The 15,701-nt window shown below is 58.1% G+C and overlaps 1 protein-coding gene across 1 annotated transcript; it reads left to right on the top strand.

The window, feature by feature from the left end:
- Positions 1 to 1,441: 1,441 nt before the first annotated feature.
- On the top strand, positions 1,442 to 12,821 carry LFNG (LFNG O-fucosylpeptide 3-beta-N-acetylglucosaminyltransferase). The gene is made up of 8 exons (XM_032125973.1): positions 1,442 to 1,895; positions 8,836 to 8,884; positions 9,731 to 9,830; positions 9,981 to 10,134; positions 10,225 to 10,310; positions 10,595 to 10,760; positions 10,987 to 11,072; positions 11,159 to 12,821. Exons 1-8 carry the CDS (start codon positions 1,500 to 1,502, stop codon positions 11,223 to 11,225), a joined length of 1,104 nt encoding a protein of 367 aa, XP_031981864.1. The 5' UTR covers positions 1,442 to 1,499; the 3' UTR covers positions 11,226 to 12,821.
- The last annotated feature ends 2,880 nt before the right edge of the window (positions 12,822 to 15,701 follow it).

Genomic DNA, 15,701 nt, shown 5'->3' on the forward strand with positions numbered 1-15,701 from the left:
ACTGAGACTGGAAGGCTGGGCAGCAATAGCGGGAAGTGGGGAGTGTGGGATTCGGTTCCTGTGTTTGTACGGTCTAACTGCTTTTTTTTTTTTTCTTTTATTATGGGAAGCTTCTTTGGCAACCCAGGTCTGTCTCCAGACATGGGCAATGCCCTGCAAAACTAAACCCACTGCCTCTCTGAGCATTTCCAGCCTGGGATCATGGTTCGAGTGCTGACCAGGAGAATGTACAGCCTAAAATCAAGAGGAGGCAAATGCTGGGACTTGCCTGAGGAAACAGTTTCCCTGCTTCATCCTGCCTGGTATTATGGTATTGTTTATCCAGTGCCAGAGATGAATGGAGCACGTGACAGTAGGAAAAATGCAAGTTGGACAAGGTCCCTGCCCAAAAATGCAGCAGCCCCTGATTATGGCATTACATTGCAGCCCAGGCCCAAACCCAAGTCCGCCTCCCTGTAGCAGCACACTCCCTGGGAAAGAAAACCCCAAGAGCTCATTGCTTGCAGAGGGTAAGGGGGGAAAGAGGCCCCGGGATTCGGCGCCAGTTGGTGGCACATCCAGGACCAGATTTCAACCCAGTTTTCTCTTTCAGCCACCACTTCCCCCACTGTCTGGCTGGAAAAATGGTGTCTCATTTAACAAGCCATCATTATCATGATTAGTGATCACTGGGGGCGGGGCCAGCTTGGTATCTATGAAGCATTTGTTTTCAGATATCCCAGAACTCTGGGGCTGTCCATCAGCTTCAAAGCACGATGCCGTGCCCGGGATGAGGTTGGTCAGGTCTGGGAGCCTCTCCAGGTCACCCTGAGAAGGAGTGGGAACAAACCCTCCTGGCTCCCTGTCCTCAGATTTACCCACCAGAATGAAGCTTGGTGGAAGTGAGAGGACTACTGTGGTTTTGGGGGGACTTGGTGTGTTTGTTTTCAATTATACTTGGCTTCAGAAGAGACTGATGGGACACTGCCCAGAGTTTGGTCAGGCTGGTCAGCTTTCTGGAAACCTCTTGGACAGGGCTGTGAGAGCATCTCGGTGCAGGGCTTTGGGGAATGACAGCTCGGGACGGGCGGGATGGGGAACGCACCCGTTGCTGCCGACAGAGCACCCAACGATGCTCAGGGCGTGCTGGGGGCCACAGGGGAGCAGAATGTCCCCATCCTCGGGTATCAAGGGGAAGGGAGGAGGAAGAGAAGGAGAGGGAGGAGGAGGCGCCGGCACCCTCTGCACGCCCAGCCGTGCGCTCCCAGCCGCGGGCCCGGAGATGCGCAGGGCAGGGCCCGGGGCCGGCGGAGCCAGGGCGCGTGTAGGGGCTGGCGGGGAGGACGCGGGGGTCGGAGGGGCGCGGGCGGTCCGCGGGCAGGGCCGGGCGGTGCCCACGCCCCGCGTGGGGCGGCCCCGGGTCCGTCCCTCCCCGGGCGGGGCGGGCGCGGTTTAAAGGCGGCGGCGCGGCGGGGGCCGGCGGTGGCGGCGGCGCGGAGAGGCGAGGAGCGGAGGGAAGGATGCTGAAGAGCTGCGGGAGGAAGCTGCTCCTGTCCCTCGTGGGCTCCATGTTCACCTGCCTCCTGGTGCTCATGGTGGAGCCGCCGGGGAGGCCGGGGCTGGCCCGGGGGGAGGCCGGCGGGGCGCAGCGGGCGCTGCAGAGCCTGGGGGCGGCGGCGGCCGTGGCCCCCCCGGCGGCGCAGGGGCCGCCCGGGCTCCGCAGCTTCGCCGATTACTTCGGGCGGCTGAGCCGAGCGCGCCGGGAGCTGCCCCCCGCCCCGCCGAGCCCCCCGCGGCCGCCGGCTGAGGACATCTCCCCCCGCGATGTCTTCATCGCCGTCAAGACCACCAAGAAGTTTCACAAGGCGCGGCTGGAGCTGCTGCTCGACACCTGGATCTCCCGCAACCGCGACATGGTAAGGGATGGGGATAGGGATGGAGCTGGCGGTGGGATAGGTCCCCACCGCTGGCCGGGATGGAGCGGCTTGGGACGGGCTGCAGCCCCCGCGTCTCTGCCGCGGTCCCGGCCCTTCGTTCTGCGGGACCTGGGTGGTGCTCTGACCCAGCAAATACCACCTCCCCTTCCCTTTTCCCCCATACCGCTGCGCCGGGTGGTATTCCGAGGCTGGCTGGGCTGTTCTGCAGCCAACTGTGTTTTCGGGAGGGTGAAATGCAGCGTTACGGAGTGAATTTGGAATGGGTGAGTGATGTAGAGTGTCAGACCTTGGCTCCTCACACTCAGCAGCCCCCCAAAACTCTGCTCCGGGGTCCTTCCCACTGAGCACCTCCCATTGCAGAGCCAGCCTGGGTTACTTTCCACTGGTGAAACCGAGGCACGGTGTAGGGGTGCAGCCCAGCCCGTGTGTGCCACAGCCCGGGTCAGGCCCCTGCAGTGAGGTGCCTGCAGCTGTGCTGCCCAAAGGACAGCCAGTTTAGCAGCCCAGGGCTGGGAGAGTGCCGAGATGTGCTGTAGCTCTCAGTCCCCTTGCAAGGGACTGGGCAGGACTGGAATGGTTGGGAGCTCTTGCGGGTCTGCACCGGCTCACCCACACCGGGGCAGTTCCAGTGAGTCTGGTTCCTGACATTACTGATGTCCTGCCCAGTCCTGGCCGTCCCTGTCCCTTACTCTGTCCTTCAAGTACTGAAGCAAAATTTAAAAGGAAAAAAACCTGTTTCCTTAGGAAATGTGCTTTGCCTTTTGTTCTTGAGACACTTTTTCTACCCTTAGACAGCTTCCCAAAAGTAAATTATGTCTAGTCCTAACCTTTTCATCCTACTGTCTTCACGTGTTTCCTCCTGGCCTGGAACTGGCCTGCTTGCTTGCAAACTGTTTTCCTTGGAAATCTGGAGTGGCTGAGGGTGGAGGCTGTGGGGGAAGGATTGACCTGCCCCTGCTCTCCTCACCCAAGTCTGATGGACCTTGTGGGGTCTTGGCTTTTGCACTGTACCCCAAGCATTATCTTACTTTTTTTCCCCCTGTGAATGCTGTTCCTTTTTTTTTTTTTTTTTTTTTTTTTGCTCAGGTTTCCTGGGCTTGGCAGTGGATCTGCCACTTCTCCTTGGTCCAGTTATTTAATGGAAACCTCATTTATGCTCTGCTGTCACTGTGAGGGGGTGGTGAGCAGTGGTGGGGGGAAACGCTCTTTGAGCACCTACAGATGATCCTGGGAATGGCTGCTCTTTTTTTTTCTCCTCTCTCTTGTGAGCTCCGGCTTTCTTCTAGGTTTTTTTTTTTTTGTTGTTGTGCTTCGTTTGTCCGTTTGGATTCCCAGAGCCCCAAGGCTCGGCTCTCACGCTGTCCCCCTGGGCAAGCTAACAAAGCCCCTTTTCTCCTGGCGCAGAGAAAAGGCTTCGCAGCCTCTTGTGTGGCACTTTCCATGGGAACGAGGGAGCCGGAGCCGGCTGTGTCCAGGTCAGGTTGCCTAGAGATGAGGGCCATGAAGCCAGGGGGGCCGCAGCCCGGCGAGGTGCCCGCCTGACAAGCCAAGCCGCTGAGTGACGGCTCTTGTACAGCACTTGAGGACAAGGAGCTGCCGAGAGAGCTGGAGGCAGCACAAACTCCTGTGGAGCAGAGCAGGGTTGTGAGGACACGAGGCACAGGGAACGAACCTGAGCTGCTGGAGGTGATCGGCTCTGCTCTTCCCATGCCAGCCCAGCCACTGTCTCTGGGTAGCTTTGAGACACCCTGGGCTTCCCCAAACTTGGCACCAGGTTGGGTTTTTCTGCCTGCAGAGTGTGGGGTTGGTGCTATGGGGCTCTTCTCTCTTGCTTCCCTGCAGTTCCTGCATCTCTTCCTTGCCTGGCCCCCTGGTTTCCATCCCAGGAGGGTGATTTGGTGAGAGTGGGGCACTGCCTTTGCTCAAACGTCTGTCTTGGTCTGAGTCAGGCCTGTCTCTGCTCATCCTCTCTCACTCTGGTTTCACTAACGGTGCTCAGGCGTGTGAGCTGCCTCACCAACATGGGGAAGTTCCTGCTCAAGGGCTGAGAATCTCCCTTGCCTGATGCTGCATCTCTTTCTCCTGATCCTTCTCTCACTCAAACCCCAGCCTGCCCCTGGCTGCTCATTAGCCAGGCAGGAGGGATGCAGACACTGCTGAGAAGGGGTTAAATCTGGCAGGTAGCTCCTGCCTGGACCCTGGCAGAAAGAGGGAACAGCTATTGTGTCCTTCCTTGGCTGCTCTTTGTTCTGCCCACAATAGTCCCTGTTTCCTGCCCTCTGTCACCTCCAAGACATTGCAAAGGGCACCCCCTTCTCCTTCCTGCCTCTCTGCACAGGGAGAGCACATCCCTATTCCCTTCTAAATCTCCTCTTTGGGTTGCACAATGCAGGCCGGACAAGCTGCTTTTGGAGGAGAGTTATGGGTTTTCCCCTCCTTGCTTTGGGGAGAGTTTCCAGCTGTCTCAGTATCCTTAGGATGCTGGAGTGCTGGCTGGAGAAGCTTTGCACTTGAAAGGAAAGAGAGGGAGGACGAAAATGGCCATTAAGCTGAAATCCTGGACAGGAGCAAGTCCAAGCCCACCGCTTCCTTGCCGAGTCGGGTGATTTGCAGCGGCAGAGTTGCCAAAGACACATCTCCTGTCACTGGGGTTACCCTGAAGGCGGCTGGGTGTCCCTGGGGCACCCCAGAGGCATCCAGGCAGCTCGGCACACGCCTCGGAGCCCGCGAGGGCTCCAGCCCGGGCCGCCGTCCCGGCAGCGTGGGATCCGCTGGCTGCCTCCCGCTCCGCGGCGCGGTAATTGCAGGCTTTGAAAAATTCCTGCTCTCGGGGCAAAGCGAAAGGGTTTGCCTTCCAAAGAGCACGCTCCTCTGATGGCGGTTCCCAGATTTCTCTAGCACCTTGGCCAGGGTTCCCATCCACATGCTGGAGTGTGCTGGCATGTGAGTCTCACTTGCACTCCCACCAGAGCGGCTGAGACCAGGGACTGCTCATCCCAAACCAGCTCCGCGGCGCAGCTGCCTCCCCCCAGCCCTGGGCTGTGTGCCAGGGCCTGCTGAGCACTGCTGAACTCGGATCATGTGTGAGGGTCCCTCCCTGCTGTCCCCTGGGGCAGCCTGTGTGGGTTTTAGGGGTGGGGGCCCCTTAATCGCCTGTCCCAAACGATGCTGCTGTCCTTGTCCATAAAAGCCCTGGAGCCGGTGAGCGGCGCGTGGAGCACCAGGCGGGAGGGTGGGGGACCCTTGCCACACAATGAGCTCATTGTTTGTGAGGAGGTTATTAAAAAATTATAGCATTTAAAATTACAGTGGAGGATTCTTCCTCTTGCGGAAAGGAGCAGGGGGAGGAAGGGCCTGCGGCCCTGCAAGCCCCTTCCCCGCCTCTGCAGGTCCCAGCCCTGGGATCCTGTGCCAGCACAGACCTGCCCCTGGTCCTGGGGAAAGCCACCACCATGGAGTGTGTATGCTGCCATCGTGGCACGGTGCCATTGTGGGGACATCACCATCACACTGCTCCCAACTTGTTGAAGACAGGTGGGGATTTTCCCCCCTTAAGCCCTGAGGCTGGAGAGAGAAGAAGAAAGTTTTCTGTGGGGGACACAAAGCTGGGCAGCTCTGGCAGCATCCTGACCTGCTCCAGAGCCCCTTACCCAGCTAGAGGCTGAGTCCCCCCCAACCAGCAGTTCTTTGCTGTCTCCTTTCCTCTGCACCCAAGTGGGGTGGCTGTGAAAAGGGTGCTGGAGTGCTGCATCCTCTCCCAGCATGGGGAAGTGAGATGTGGCACAGGGTCAGGATTTGTGCACTGCAGGGTCACGGGGTGCCTGCCTGGCTGAGGTTCCCTTTCTGGTGGGTGTGCTGGTGGAATGGTGGCAGGCATGGGACATGCTGAGAGTGTGTCACCCTGGGAAGTCACAGAACCACTCGGCCGGGCAGCACAGAGAGGGCCAGGATGACCCCGGGGTGGCCCTGGCTGGTGGGACACCTTGTGCAGCACACAGCCATGAACAACCCACGAGCTCCACCAGTGGAGGGGAAATGAGTCACCCTGAAAGGAGAAATGAAGAGGAGGCAAAAAAAAAAAAAAAAAAAAAAAGAAACAAGCCGTCCCCACGGGTGAGGAGGAGGCGGTGGGGGCTGCCCGCCTGGCTCCTGGGGGGCAGCTGCGGGGGCTGGCCCCATTCTGGCCACGGGGATCCCGGGTGCCGCTCAGTCCCGGCCGCGGGGCCGTGCATTGTGCGGGGCTGCGAGGAGCGCTGGCAGCTATTGTTCGGGAGGGATTTGGCATCCTGTGTTTCTTGAAGCTGCAGTTCTGAGAACAATGAGGTTTCCTGCAGGGGCTGGGGGGGATGGGGGGGGCAGCGGGCCCTTCCTCTCTTGCACCTCTCAGGAAAAGTTACTGCGGGGGGGGGTCCAAGAGTTCCTTGCAGCCCTCAGTGCCACAGATGGCACAGGGGCCAAGTGGGAGAGAGGTGGATGTGAGGGCTGGGAGTGCTGGGCCTGCTGGCCCTGCTGGGTCTGGAGGTTGTGGTTTATAGGTGACAGCCCAGGGATGTTGGCTGCAGTGTTCACTTGCACCATGATAAACTGGATGCTGCCCTCATGTCTGGCATCCCACATGGGAGGTACCAAAGGTGGATTCATGTTTTTTACTTGTTCTCATTGTTCCCTGGCCTATCCCCTCCCAGACTTGGCTGTCACCTCTACTCCTCTCCCCTGCAGCCCCAGGTGAAGGGCCATGCAGGCAGGGTGCATCTCCCCCCCAAGAAACACAAATTAATTTAAAAAATTAAATTTAAAATGAAGCCTTTAATTGTTTTAGTTTTAATCGAATGTCATGGTGGGGTTGGGAGGGATGTGGGAAACCTGTCAGGCCCCAGTAAGTGCCCACATGGGGTGAATTGCAGCTGTGTGCCCCTGTCCCAGTCCCTGAGGTGCCACTTGGTCCACCCACCCCAGGAATATTACAGGGATGGGTGTGGGGAGAGGCCGAGGGGAGATGCCTTGGTAGGATGAAGCCTTTCGGTGCAGGCATGGAATAAACAATTGTCCCTGTGGTCTATTTATAGAGGCTGAGTGCAGGATTAGTTGTGGGGTTATTTTTGGAGCAGCTGAAGGCAGTTGCTGGACGGTGCTTCTGAGCTAATCAAGCAAACATTTTCTGTCTCGCCTGTGCAGAGGCTGCGTGTTCCCTGACCCCCTCCAGTGAGGCTGGAACCTGGGCAGGAGTGCCAACCCCCCTGTGTGACGGGGTTGTCTTGGGCATCCTAAGTGTCCTGCTGCCCTGGTTCAGCTCGTACCCCAAGCAGTTACCTGACCCCTCCCTGAGCACCTGGGGGAAATGGGGACCAGCAGCTGTACCCCGAGCTGGTTGGGGGTGACACCCCCTCCTCTACACACAGCACTGACCTTGTCTCACCCCAGCAGCGCTGTGTCCATGGAGCAACCACGGGCATCCTTGGCCCTGCAGCTGATGTGTCCCTGTCCCCCAGCTGTCCCCCCTCCCATCAGCGGTTCCCCATCCCCTTTGCTCAGAGCCTTCCTGACCTCTGTCTCTCCCCGCAAGCCAGGCTGCGCGGCAGGCTGTGCATTTGTGAGAACTTGCCTTCCCACCTCCTCCATCGTTTTTTCCCCCACTTTTTCTTTTCTCCTTTTCAAGCCCCAAAGGTCACTTGTAGCCCCGTCCCCTACCATTGAGCCTCGCTGCAGCTCGGGGCTCTCCCCACCAGCCCCGGCTGGGGACCTGAGCAAACAGGGCCGGGTTAACCAGTGCAGCTGTATGCTAATGACCGCTGCCCGCTTAACTCTCCTTGCTGAGTAAAGTCAACCCCACTATTGTACCCAGCTCCTCAAACAAGCCACAAAACCCCAGCGCGTTCCCGGGGCCGGCTGCGGGGTGGCACCCAATTTCCAGCTCACTTGTAATTCATCATCCCCAGCGCTGCATCGTTCCCCCTCTGCTGCCTCCTGCCTTCCCCCCCCCCCCCGCCCCCCCAGCCCTTTTGTCTTTCTTCCTTTGCCCTTTTGTGCACGTCTGGTTTTTAATAGCGCTTGGCAGCTGGTCGTGGTTTCTCTCCTCCAGCTTTGTTTGCTGCCCGCTGATTGATGGCGATGCCTTTCCCACCCCCTACTCTCTGCTCCTGCTCCTCGTCCTTCCCCCAAATCCCAGGCCCAGAGCAGCCCCTCCAGTCGTCCTTCCTGGGTGATATATGCCAGGAATTAGCTGTGTAAATAGCGGAGTGCAGCCGGGCGGGCAGCGCAGGGGCCGGGGAGGAGCTCGGGTGCTGCCTGGCACCCGGGACTGTGCTGGGATGAGGCACTGGGGGACCATCTCCTCCTCGGGGCTGGCAAGTGGCACTCACTGGCACCGTCTCAGCCCCCTTGGGTAGGACACAGGGAGCAGAGAGGAGTCGTGGCAGTATTGTGCAAGTGGCCAGGGACAGCCACGTGCTGTTGACACAGGTGGGGACGCGGTTGGGAGCCGGCGCCACGGGCAAACACACCTGCCTGGGCGGCTGCTCCGGCATCCGCGGCCACGCGCGCCGGCTCAAGTCTGAAATCCCTGCTCAGATCAGGCCGCGCTCTGCACCTGCTCCCCTCATGCTGGGGACAGCCCCTGTGGCCCCCAAAATGTCCCTGCCAGCTGCTGCCCCGTGCAAAAGGCAAAAGGATGGGGATGCTCCGTGAGGGGGCTGGGATTTGCTCCCAAGGGGAGCTCGGCACCCTTCTGGGTCTGAAGCTGAGTGTGTTGTGTGGGTGCCCAACTCTCCTGTGCCACTTGGGGTTTTGATGAGGGGGAAGAAGTCACCATCAGCATCCTGGAGGGATTGATCCCAGGTGCTGCCCAGGGGTGCTGTGTCACATCCAGAGCCACGTGGTCTCAGCCCCTCGGTCCTCAGAGGTGCCTCGTCTTCTCTTTCAGACCTTCATCTTCACTGACGGGGAGGATGAGGAGCTGAAGAAGCAAGCACGTGAGTCTGTGGCTCTTGTCCCTTTGTGTGTGTGACCTGGCCAGGTCCCCTGAAAAGCTCCCACCTGTGGAACACGGCTGGCATGGGGCCTGTTCTGGGAACTCTGGAAAAGCCCTCGCCACAGGAGCCTGGGTTGAGAATGAGGCAATTTGTTTCACTGATAATGCTTAAAGCACCCTGTGCCCAGGGGCCCCACCTGGGGACAGGTTTCCTTCCCAGTCAGCCCAGCCCATGGCCTGCATGATGCTGCTGGGGATCATAGTAACAGGGTGGGGTGCCTTTGCACCTCTTTGTGCCTGGGGAGAGCTGGGATGGATGGCAATGTGGGCAGGGCTTCATGGGAGCGTTTCCCTGGCAGCCGTTCTCAGGGCTGGGGTCAGCACGGTCTGTTCTCCCCAAGCAAATGACTGCTTTTCAGGCTGGGAAGTGACAGCCTTTGAGCTGGGCAAGCAATATAGGCCAGGATTTTTGCTACCATGTCCTGGGGAAGCTCAGGGCTTACAGGCACGCCTTCATCTCCCGGGGTGGCTGGTGCACCCTGGGCAAGGTGACGTAGGGTGGCATCATGCTTAGAAGTGGATAGGGCTGAACCATGGTGGATCTGCTGCATCCACATTCCTTATTCATCCCTTCCCTTCTCTCATATGGACCCAAAAGACATTCCCCCAAAAGTTCACCATTTGCCTAAAACAATGCAGCATGCAGGTCACTGAGCACTGGGATCATCCATGAGTTCCCATCCCCCGGCACACCTGGGACACGTGTGGTGAAGTGTCACCGTTCGAGTGCGTGGGGAGGCGTGGGATGTGCCAATGCTGGGTTTTGACCCCTCTTTTTTCCCTGCAGGAAACGTCATCAACACCAACTGCTCGGCTGCCCACAGCCGCCAGGCCCTGTCCTGCAAGATGGCCGTGGAGTACGACAAGTTCATCGAGTCCGGCAGAAAGTAAGTGGTGTCCAGGGCTGCTGTGGGGGACAGTGGGGCTGAAGCTGGGCAGGACAGTGCAAACAGAGACCATTTGTGGTTTTGGGGTTGTATCTCAACGTGGGGACTGGGGAAGTGCCCTGGTCAGGTGTGACACTGCTGTCACTGCAGATGGTTCTGCCACGTGGACGATGACAACTACGTGAACGTGCGGATGCTGGTGAAGCTGCTCTCCAGCTACCCCCACACACAGGACATCTACATCGGGAAGCCCAGCCTGGACCGGCCCATCCAGGCTACGGAGAGGATCAGTGAGAACAAGATGGTGAGCATGGGGAGAGTTTGGGGCTGGCCTAAATTTGGCTGGCTGGAGAAGGAGCTGTTGTCTCACAGTGTTGGTTCCCCCCTCTTGCAGCATCCTGTGCATTTCTGGTTTGCCACGGGTGGAGCGGGGTTCTGTATCAGCCGGGGGCTGGCACTGAAGATGAGCCCTTGGGCCAGGTAAGAGCATTGGTGTTGCTCTCCCATGGGGACTCCTCATGGTCCCCAGGGCACAGAGAGATGACATTTTTGGGGATGGGTGCTGGACCATGTCCCACCATCTTTCTCTCTTCGCTTTTCGGGGGATGTCTGCAGGGAGCTTGGAAACAAGCTGGGAAGGGCTTCAGTTCCCACAAACTGACTTTTAATTGGAGCTGGGTACTCACTGGCCAACCCCAGACCCTGCAGGGTGCCCACATCCCCTGGGCTTTGCTCCTCTGCAGCCCCTCTCTGTCTCCCCGCAGTGGGGGTCACTTCATGAGCACTGCAGAGAAGATCCGCCTGCCCGACGACTGCACCATCGGCTACATCATCGAGTCTGTGCTGGGCGTGAAGCTCATCCGGAGCAACCTCTTCCACTCGCACCTGGAGAACCTCCACCAGGTGCCCAAGTCGGAGATCCACAAACAGGTACCCCAAGCTGTCACCTAAAAATTGGGCATCACAGCTAAGATATTGATTGACATGTGACCAAAACATCAGCAGAGGGGGAAAGCCCCACCGGCCCATCCCTGTGGGATGATGCAAAGTGTCACTGCAGGCTTTGGGAAATGGGATGAATTTTGCAGCTCCCCATGCTTCTCCTTGATCCTTATGGCCACGTCGGCCACTTGACCCCCCTGTGCTTGCCCCCCAGGTGACACTGAGCTATGGCATGTTCGAAAACAAGCGCAACTCCATCCACATGAAGGGAGCCTTTTCTGTCGAGGAGGACCCATCCAGGTGAGATGGGGGTCCCTGTCCCCCCCAAACCAGATGCCGCGGGGCCGCCACCGTCCAGTGCTCAACTCTGCTCCTCTCCTCTGCAGGTTCCGCTCCGTGCACTGCCTGCTGTACCCCGACACGCCGTGGTGCCCCACCAACATGGTTTACTAGGAGGCGCGTGTGCCCTCCAACCTCGTCCCGAGTTTCCCCGGTATCCGACGGGCGTGCGGGACCTGCGTGCGGGTGTGTCGGTCCGGCCTCGCCGTGAGGCGGACGGACGGACGGACGTCGTTGCTGTGGTATTGCACAGTGTGTGTGTACTGAAGGCTGCTGTGCGGCCCCTTGACCCCTGCCCTGCCTGCCCAGCTGCCCGTGCCCGCTGCCTGGTCCGGCCGGGAAGGTGGAGAGGGACGAGAACTGAGCACTTAACCACTGGGCACCCCGCGGCTGGCGGGCCCCACGCCATGCGTGGGGAGCGGCCACAGCGCGGGGCCCTGCCCCACCCCGGGCTTGCTTCTCCTTGAGTTTTTTTCCTTTCAAATGTTAAGTTTTTTTGGTGTGTTCTTCCCTTCTTTGCATCTACCCCCCAACCCGCTACCGTAACCCCTCACCCACCCCATCGTCTCTCCCAGTCCCAAAATCTCAGCAGCGAAGCTCTGGCTCCCAGTTTGGATGAGGGGTCCCTGTGAGTTCTGCTCCCCGGCTCGGCAGGCAGGCAGAGCAGGCAGGGGAAGCCTCTGGCCATGGCAGTGGCTCCTCCAGGGTGCCACAAAGCTGCTGGGTGCTCGAAAGCCACACTGGAGGGAGACAGTGGGGTGGGGTGAGAGCCGGTGTTGGTGTTAACTCCATTTCCCGGAGCTCTCCCCACACGGGTGAAGCGTTGCCGGCAGCATCGGTGGGTGAACTATTTATAGACTCGTGTAAAGGCTTTCTATAAATATGGGCGTGGGAGGAGGGCTTTTCCGGAGCTGCCGCGGTGGGATGGGCACCGTGTTTGCGCAGGGTCTCCCTCCAGTGCTGCCTTCCTGCTGCTCAGACAGCCCTGCAGCTCTGCAAAGGAGCACCTCGAGGTCTGGCCAGGGGCTGTGTGCGTGTCCCCTGAGGGGCCAGAGCATCCTCCAGCCCTGGCCTGGATGTGGGTGCTGCCCAGGAGGCACCTGACCAGTTGGGCACCTGCCATAGGCAGGCAGCATCTCCCAACCCACCCATTGTGCTCTCCCTGACAGAGGGGGATTTATCCAGGGAGGGAGAGGGACCCCGCATCCTCCGAGAGCTGCCCTGCCTGCCAACACCAGCCCTCTCTCTGCCCCTGGGCCAAGCCAGAGCTGAACATTTCCAACTTGAAGCTGAGTGAAAATAGCCCATAATGGGTGTGTTGTAAATATGTTATTGAGCCAGTATTTTTTTTACTGTGCCTTTTTTTTTAAGAAAAAAAACCACATTGAGAAATATGTAGATTTTAAAATGCTTTTTATACATTTTCTGTGGATCAGAAAAAGAAAAATCCCCGACCTTTGATAATCTGTTTAAGAAAGAAAAAAGAATTGCGATGTCTTGTAACTATCACTTACCTTAATTTATATGTTCCAGTATCTGGAATGTCACTCTGTGCTTTTTGTAACTAGGATGTGTTTAAAGCAATAGATGTGGGAAGGGGAACCAGCATGGACAGTGTGTTCTCAGGGACCTGAACCCGATCGCTGCCACGGGGTTCCCGTGGGAGCGGTCACCAATAAAGCGGCTTTTTTGCTGACCACAGTCACCTGGTCCCCGGCTCCGGCGTCTCTTTATGGATGTGCTGCTCTGAACACCCCTTGATCCCCCGCAGATGTTATCACCTCTGGCTGAGCTCTCAGGGCTGCCCTGAGGAGGGGCTGTGCCTCCATCCCTTTTTTCCCACGGGTACTGGGATCCTGCTGGCCATTTGCATCGCAGGGTGTGAGGGTCCTCTCCTCCTTCCCCTTCCCAAAAGGCTCAGACAAGGCTTGGCACCTCAGGGCTGTTTTTTCCCAGGCTCAAGGGTGGGAGCGGAGGCGGTGGGGATGAGGTGAGAGCCGGTTGTTAGCGGGGTGTTGTTAACAGCCGGCGGGCAGGCGTGTGCGTGGGAAGGTTGGGGGCTGCGGGGGAGGAGCCCCTTCCCTCCCAGCCCTCCCTTCACCCTCACCACCGCAGTTTCAGCCAACACTGAGCATCCACCTGCCAGTAACAAGCCCCAGCTTTCATGGGCTGTGGCAACAACTTAAGATCTGCCCCCCCACTTCCCAAACCAGTCCTGTTTGTGCCACTGGTACCAGCTTCTGCCTGCGCCATCCCCTTCTCCCCGCCTTCCTGCAGAGCCAGCACCCTCTTTTTTTCTTTTCAAGGCACATTTACTTACTTCACAGTTTCGCTTGAATCTCTGGGTTATCAAGGGTTGGCCCTGCTAAAAATACAGCCTGGCAGGAAGTCGGCGTGTGCTGAAGCAGCCACCCCTCCTCCTAGCACCCGCTCACCCTTCAGACAGCCACAAAAATCAAAAGTCCCCCAATCTCTGCAGCCCTTGGTGAGGTGCGGCTCTGGCTGCTGCCCCAGAGAACCAGCATTGTCCTGCCCCGGCCACCCCAAAAAGCGCCCTGGAAAAATGGAAGGGTGGATGCACAGCAGTACTTCTTCCCTCAGCTGCCTGGAGCCAGGGATGGTGTGCTGGGTGCAGGATCTGGTGCCCCTCAGCCCATCCCTGGTGCGGGGTCAGTGAAGGGCCCTGCATCAGGCACAGGAAGCTGTGACACTGAGCCCCGTCTGCTCCCCCACGAGTTTTCCTATTGCTCATGGGCTGCGGTTTTGGCAGCGTGGGCACTTCCCAGCAGCGGTGCTGTCACTGAGCCTGACCCTCCCCTGGCACCCCAGACAGGATGGGGAGATGTGGGTTAAGTGCCCATCAAGGCACTGGGCAGCCAGGGGCTGTGGCTTGGGGATGGGATGCTGCTGCAAGGAACAGGAGCTCCTGGCAGTGGTAAAGGCTGAGAGTATGCTGGGCATGGTGCAACAACTGGGGGGGGGAATTAAAAAGTAAAATAAATACAAATAAAAATAAAAAAATTAAAGAAAATAAAAAGATAAAATAAAATCACCCCAGTGAGCCTTCAGGAGCAGAGGCAGGCAGCTCACCAGCCCTCCAGTTTGTCTCCCACCAGGCTCCCAGCCTCTCCCTCCTCCTTTCCCTACTCGTGGGCCGAAAAGTAAATAAATACACGCATTAATAAACAAAAGGAAAACAAAAGCAAAGCCTGCTGCTCTCGCATAGTTGGCAGACTCCACAAGCCAGGCTGCTTTCATCTGCACCCCGGCGCTGGTGTGGGACGTCCTGTTTACTCTCGCCCGCTCGCAGCAGCTGATAAGGCAGCTGCACCTTTTGGAGAGCCTGGTGCGTGGTGATGGGGTGGGGACAAGCCCGGCTCGTTGGGGACACTGCCACTATGGAGGGGCCACTGCTGTTGACACCACCGTGCCCAAGGGATGCTCCAGCACTGTGCCTGGCCAAAGGCTTTCCGCATCTCTGGGTGGTTGCAACATCGAGGGCAGAGAGTAACACACTGGTTTAGTTCTTTCTTGCTTCCCACCTCTTTCTTTTTTTTTTTTTTTTTTTTTTTTTTTGTGTAATTTGCATTTGGGTCACTTGCAGTCCCAGACTTCATGTGAGTCACCGTGTTCCCAGCCCAGCTGTGGGGACTTTCACCAGGGAACGTGTGCACGGCGATGGGACAAACACCCGTCCTGGTACTGACAGCAGCGAGAAGTGCTTGAGACTTGGGGTGGGAGGGCACTGCTGGGAGACAACAAAACTTGTGTGAATTGGCTCCAAGAGCCACTTCCAGCTGCTCTGGCCCAGAAAACTGGAATCTTTGTGGGAAACGAACATAAAAGCATCCGAATCGCAGGGCCTGAGCGATGCATGCAGCGCTCCAGCTGCAGCTTTGGGAGTCGCCTGTCCCAGTGCTGGGTGGGAGAGTGCTGGGACCCCCATGGGGGCATGATCTACATCCCACCACCTCTCTGCAGCTGCAGGTGACTTAATCTGCCACCAGCACTGTCTGTCTTGGCGTGAGGAGCTGCAAAGCCTTGCAGCAGAGAGCAATGGCTGTGGGATGGCCGAGACTCAGCCCTGGGATGTGTAGAGAAGCTCTCAACCATTGCCCCTTTATTTTTTTCACCCTTCTACTATTTCCCACCCCTGCATAACATGCAGGTGGTTAAAATAAATAACCCAAAAGCCCTACTAAGTTCATTTTTCCCTTCCTGACTTTTAAGAGCAGCCTTGAATCTATCAAAACCAATCCCCCTTGCCCCAGAGCTCCCAGCAACTGCTGTTTCTGGTCTCCCTCAGCTGCCCAGTGGGGCCAGTTCTGCTGCTGTAGCCATTTGGCAAGCCAAGAGTGGAGGAGGAGATAAATTGAGCATCTTAAAAGCATCTGGAAACACTTCCCACGATGCTGCCAGATGAGATCTGTGAAGCTGTGGCATCACCGAACAGCCCCGCTCCCAACCCCTCCTTCCTTCTCCTCAGTGGATGTGTCCCCCTTCATCCCCCACCAAACCAGGGTGGTTTCACCAGGAAAACAGTGCTGGGTTTGTGCCTGTCCATGCTGAGGACAGGGACCTGAAAGCAGC

The sequence above is a fragment of the Corvus moneduloides genome, chromosome 16 (assembly GCF_009650955.1).
Source record: "Corvus moneduloides isolate bCorMon1 chromosome 16, bCorMon1.pri, whole genome shotgun sequence".
Classification (NCBI taxonomy): Eukaryota; Metazoa; Chordata; class Aves; order Passeriformes; family Corvidae; genus Corvus; species Corvus moneduloides.

Bases quoted from the DNA above. Each gene is read 5' to 3' on its own strand.
- LFNG (XM_032125973.1), top strand. From the start codon at position 1,500: ATGCTGAAGAGCTGCGGGAGGAAGCTGCTCCTGTCCCTCGTGGGCTCC. The intron at 8,885-9,730 runs GTGAGTCTGTGG...TTTTCCCTGCAG, and splicing joins GGAGCTGAAGAAGCAAGCAC to GAAACGTCATCAACACCAAC. The intron at 11,073-11,158 runs GTGAGATGGGGG...TCTCCTCTGCAG, and splicing joins GTCGAGGAGGACCCATCCAG to GTTCCGCTCCGTGCACTGCC.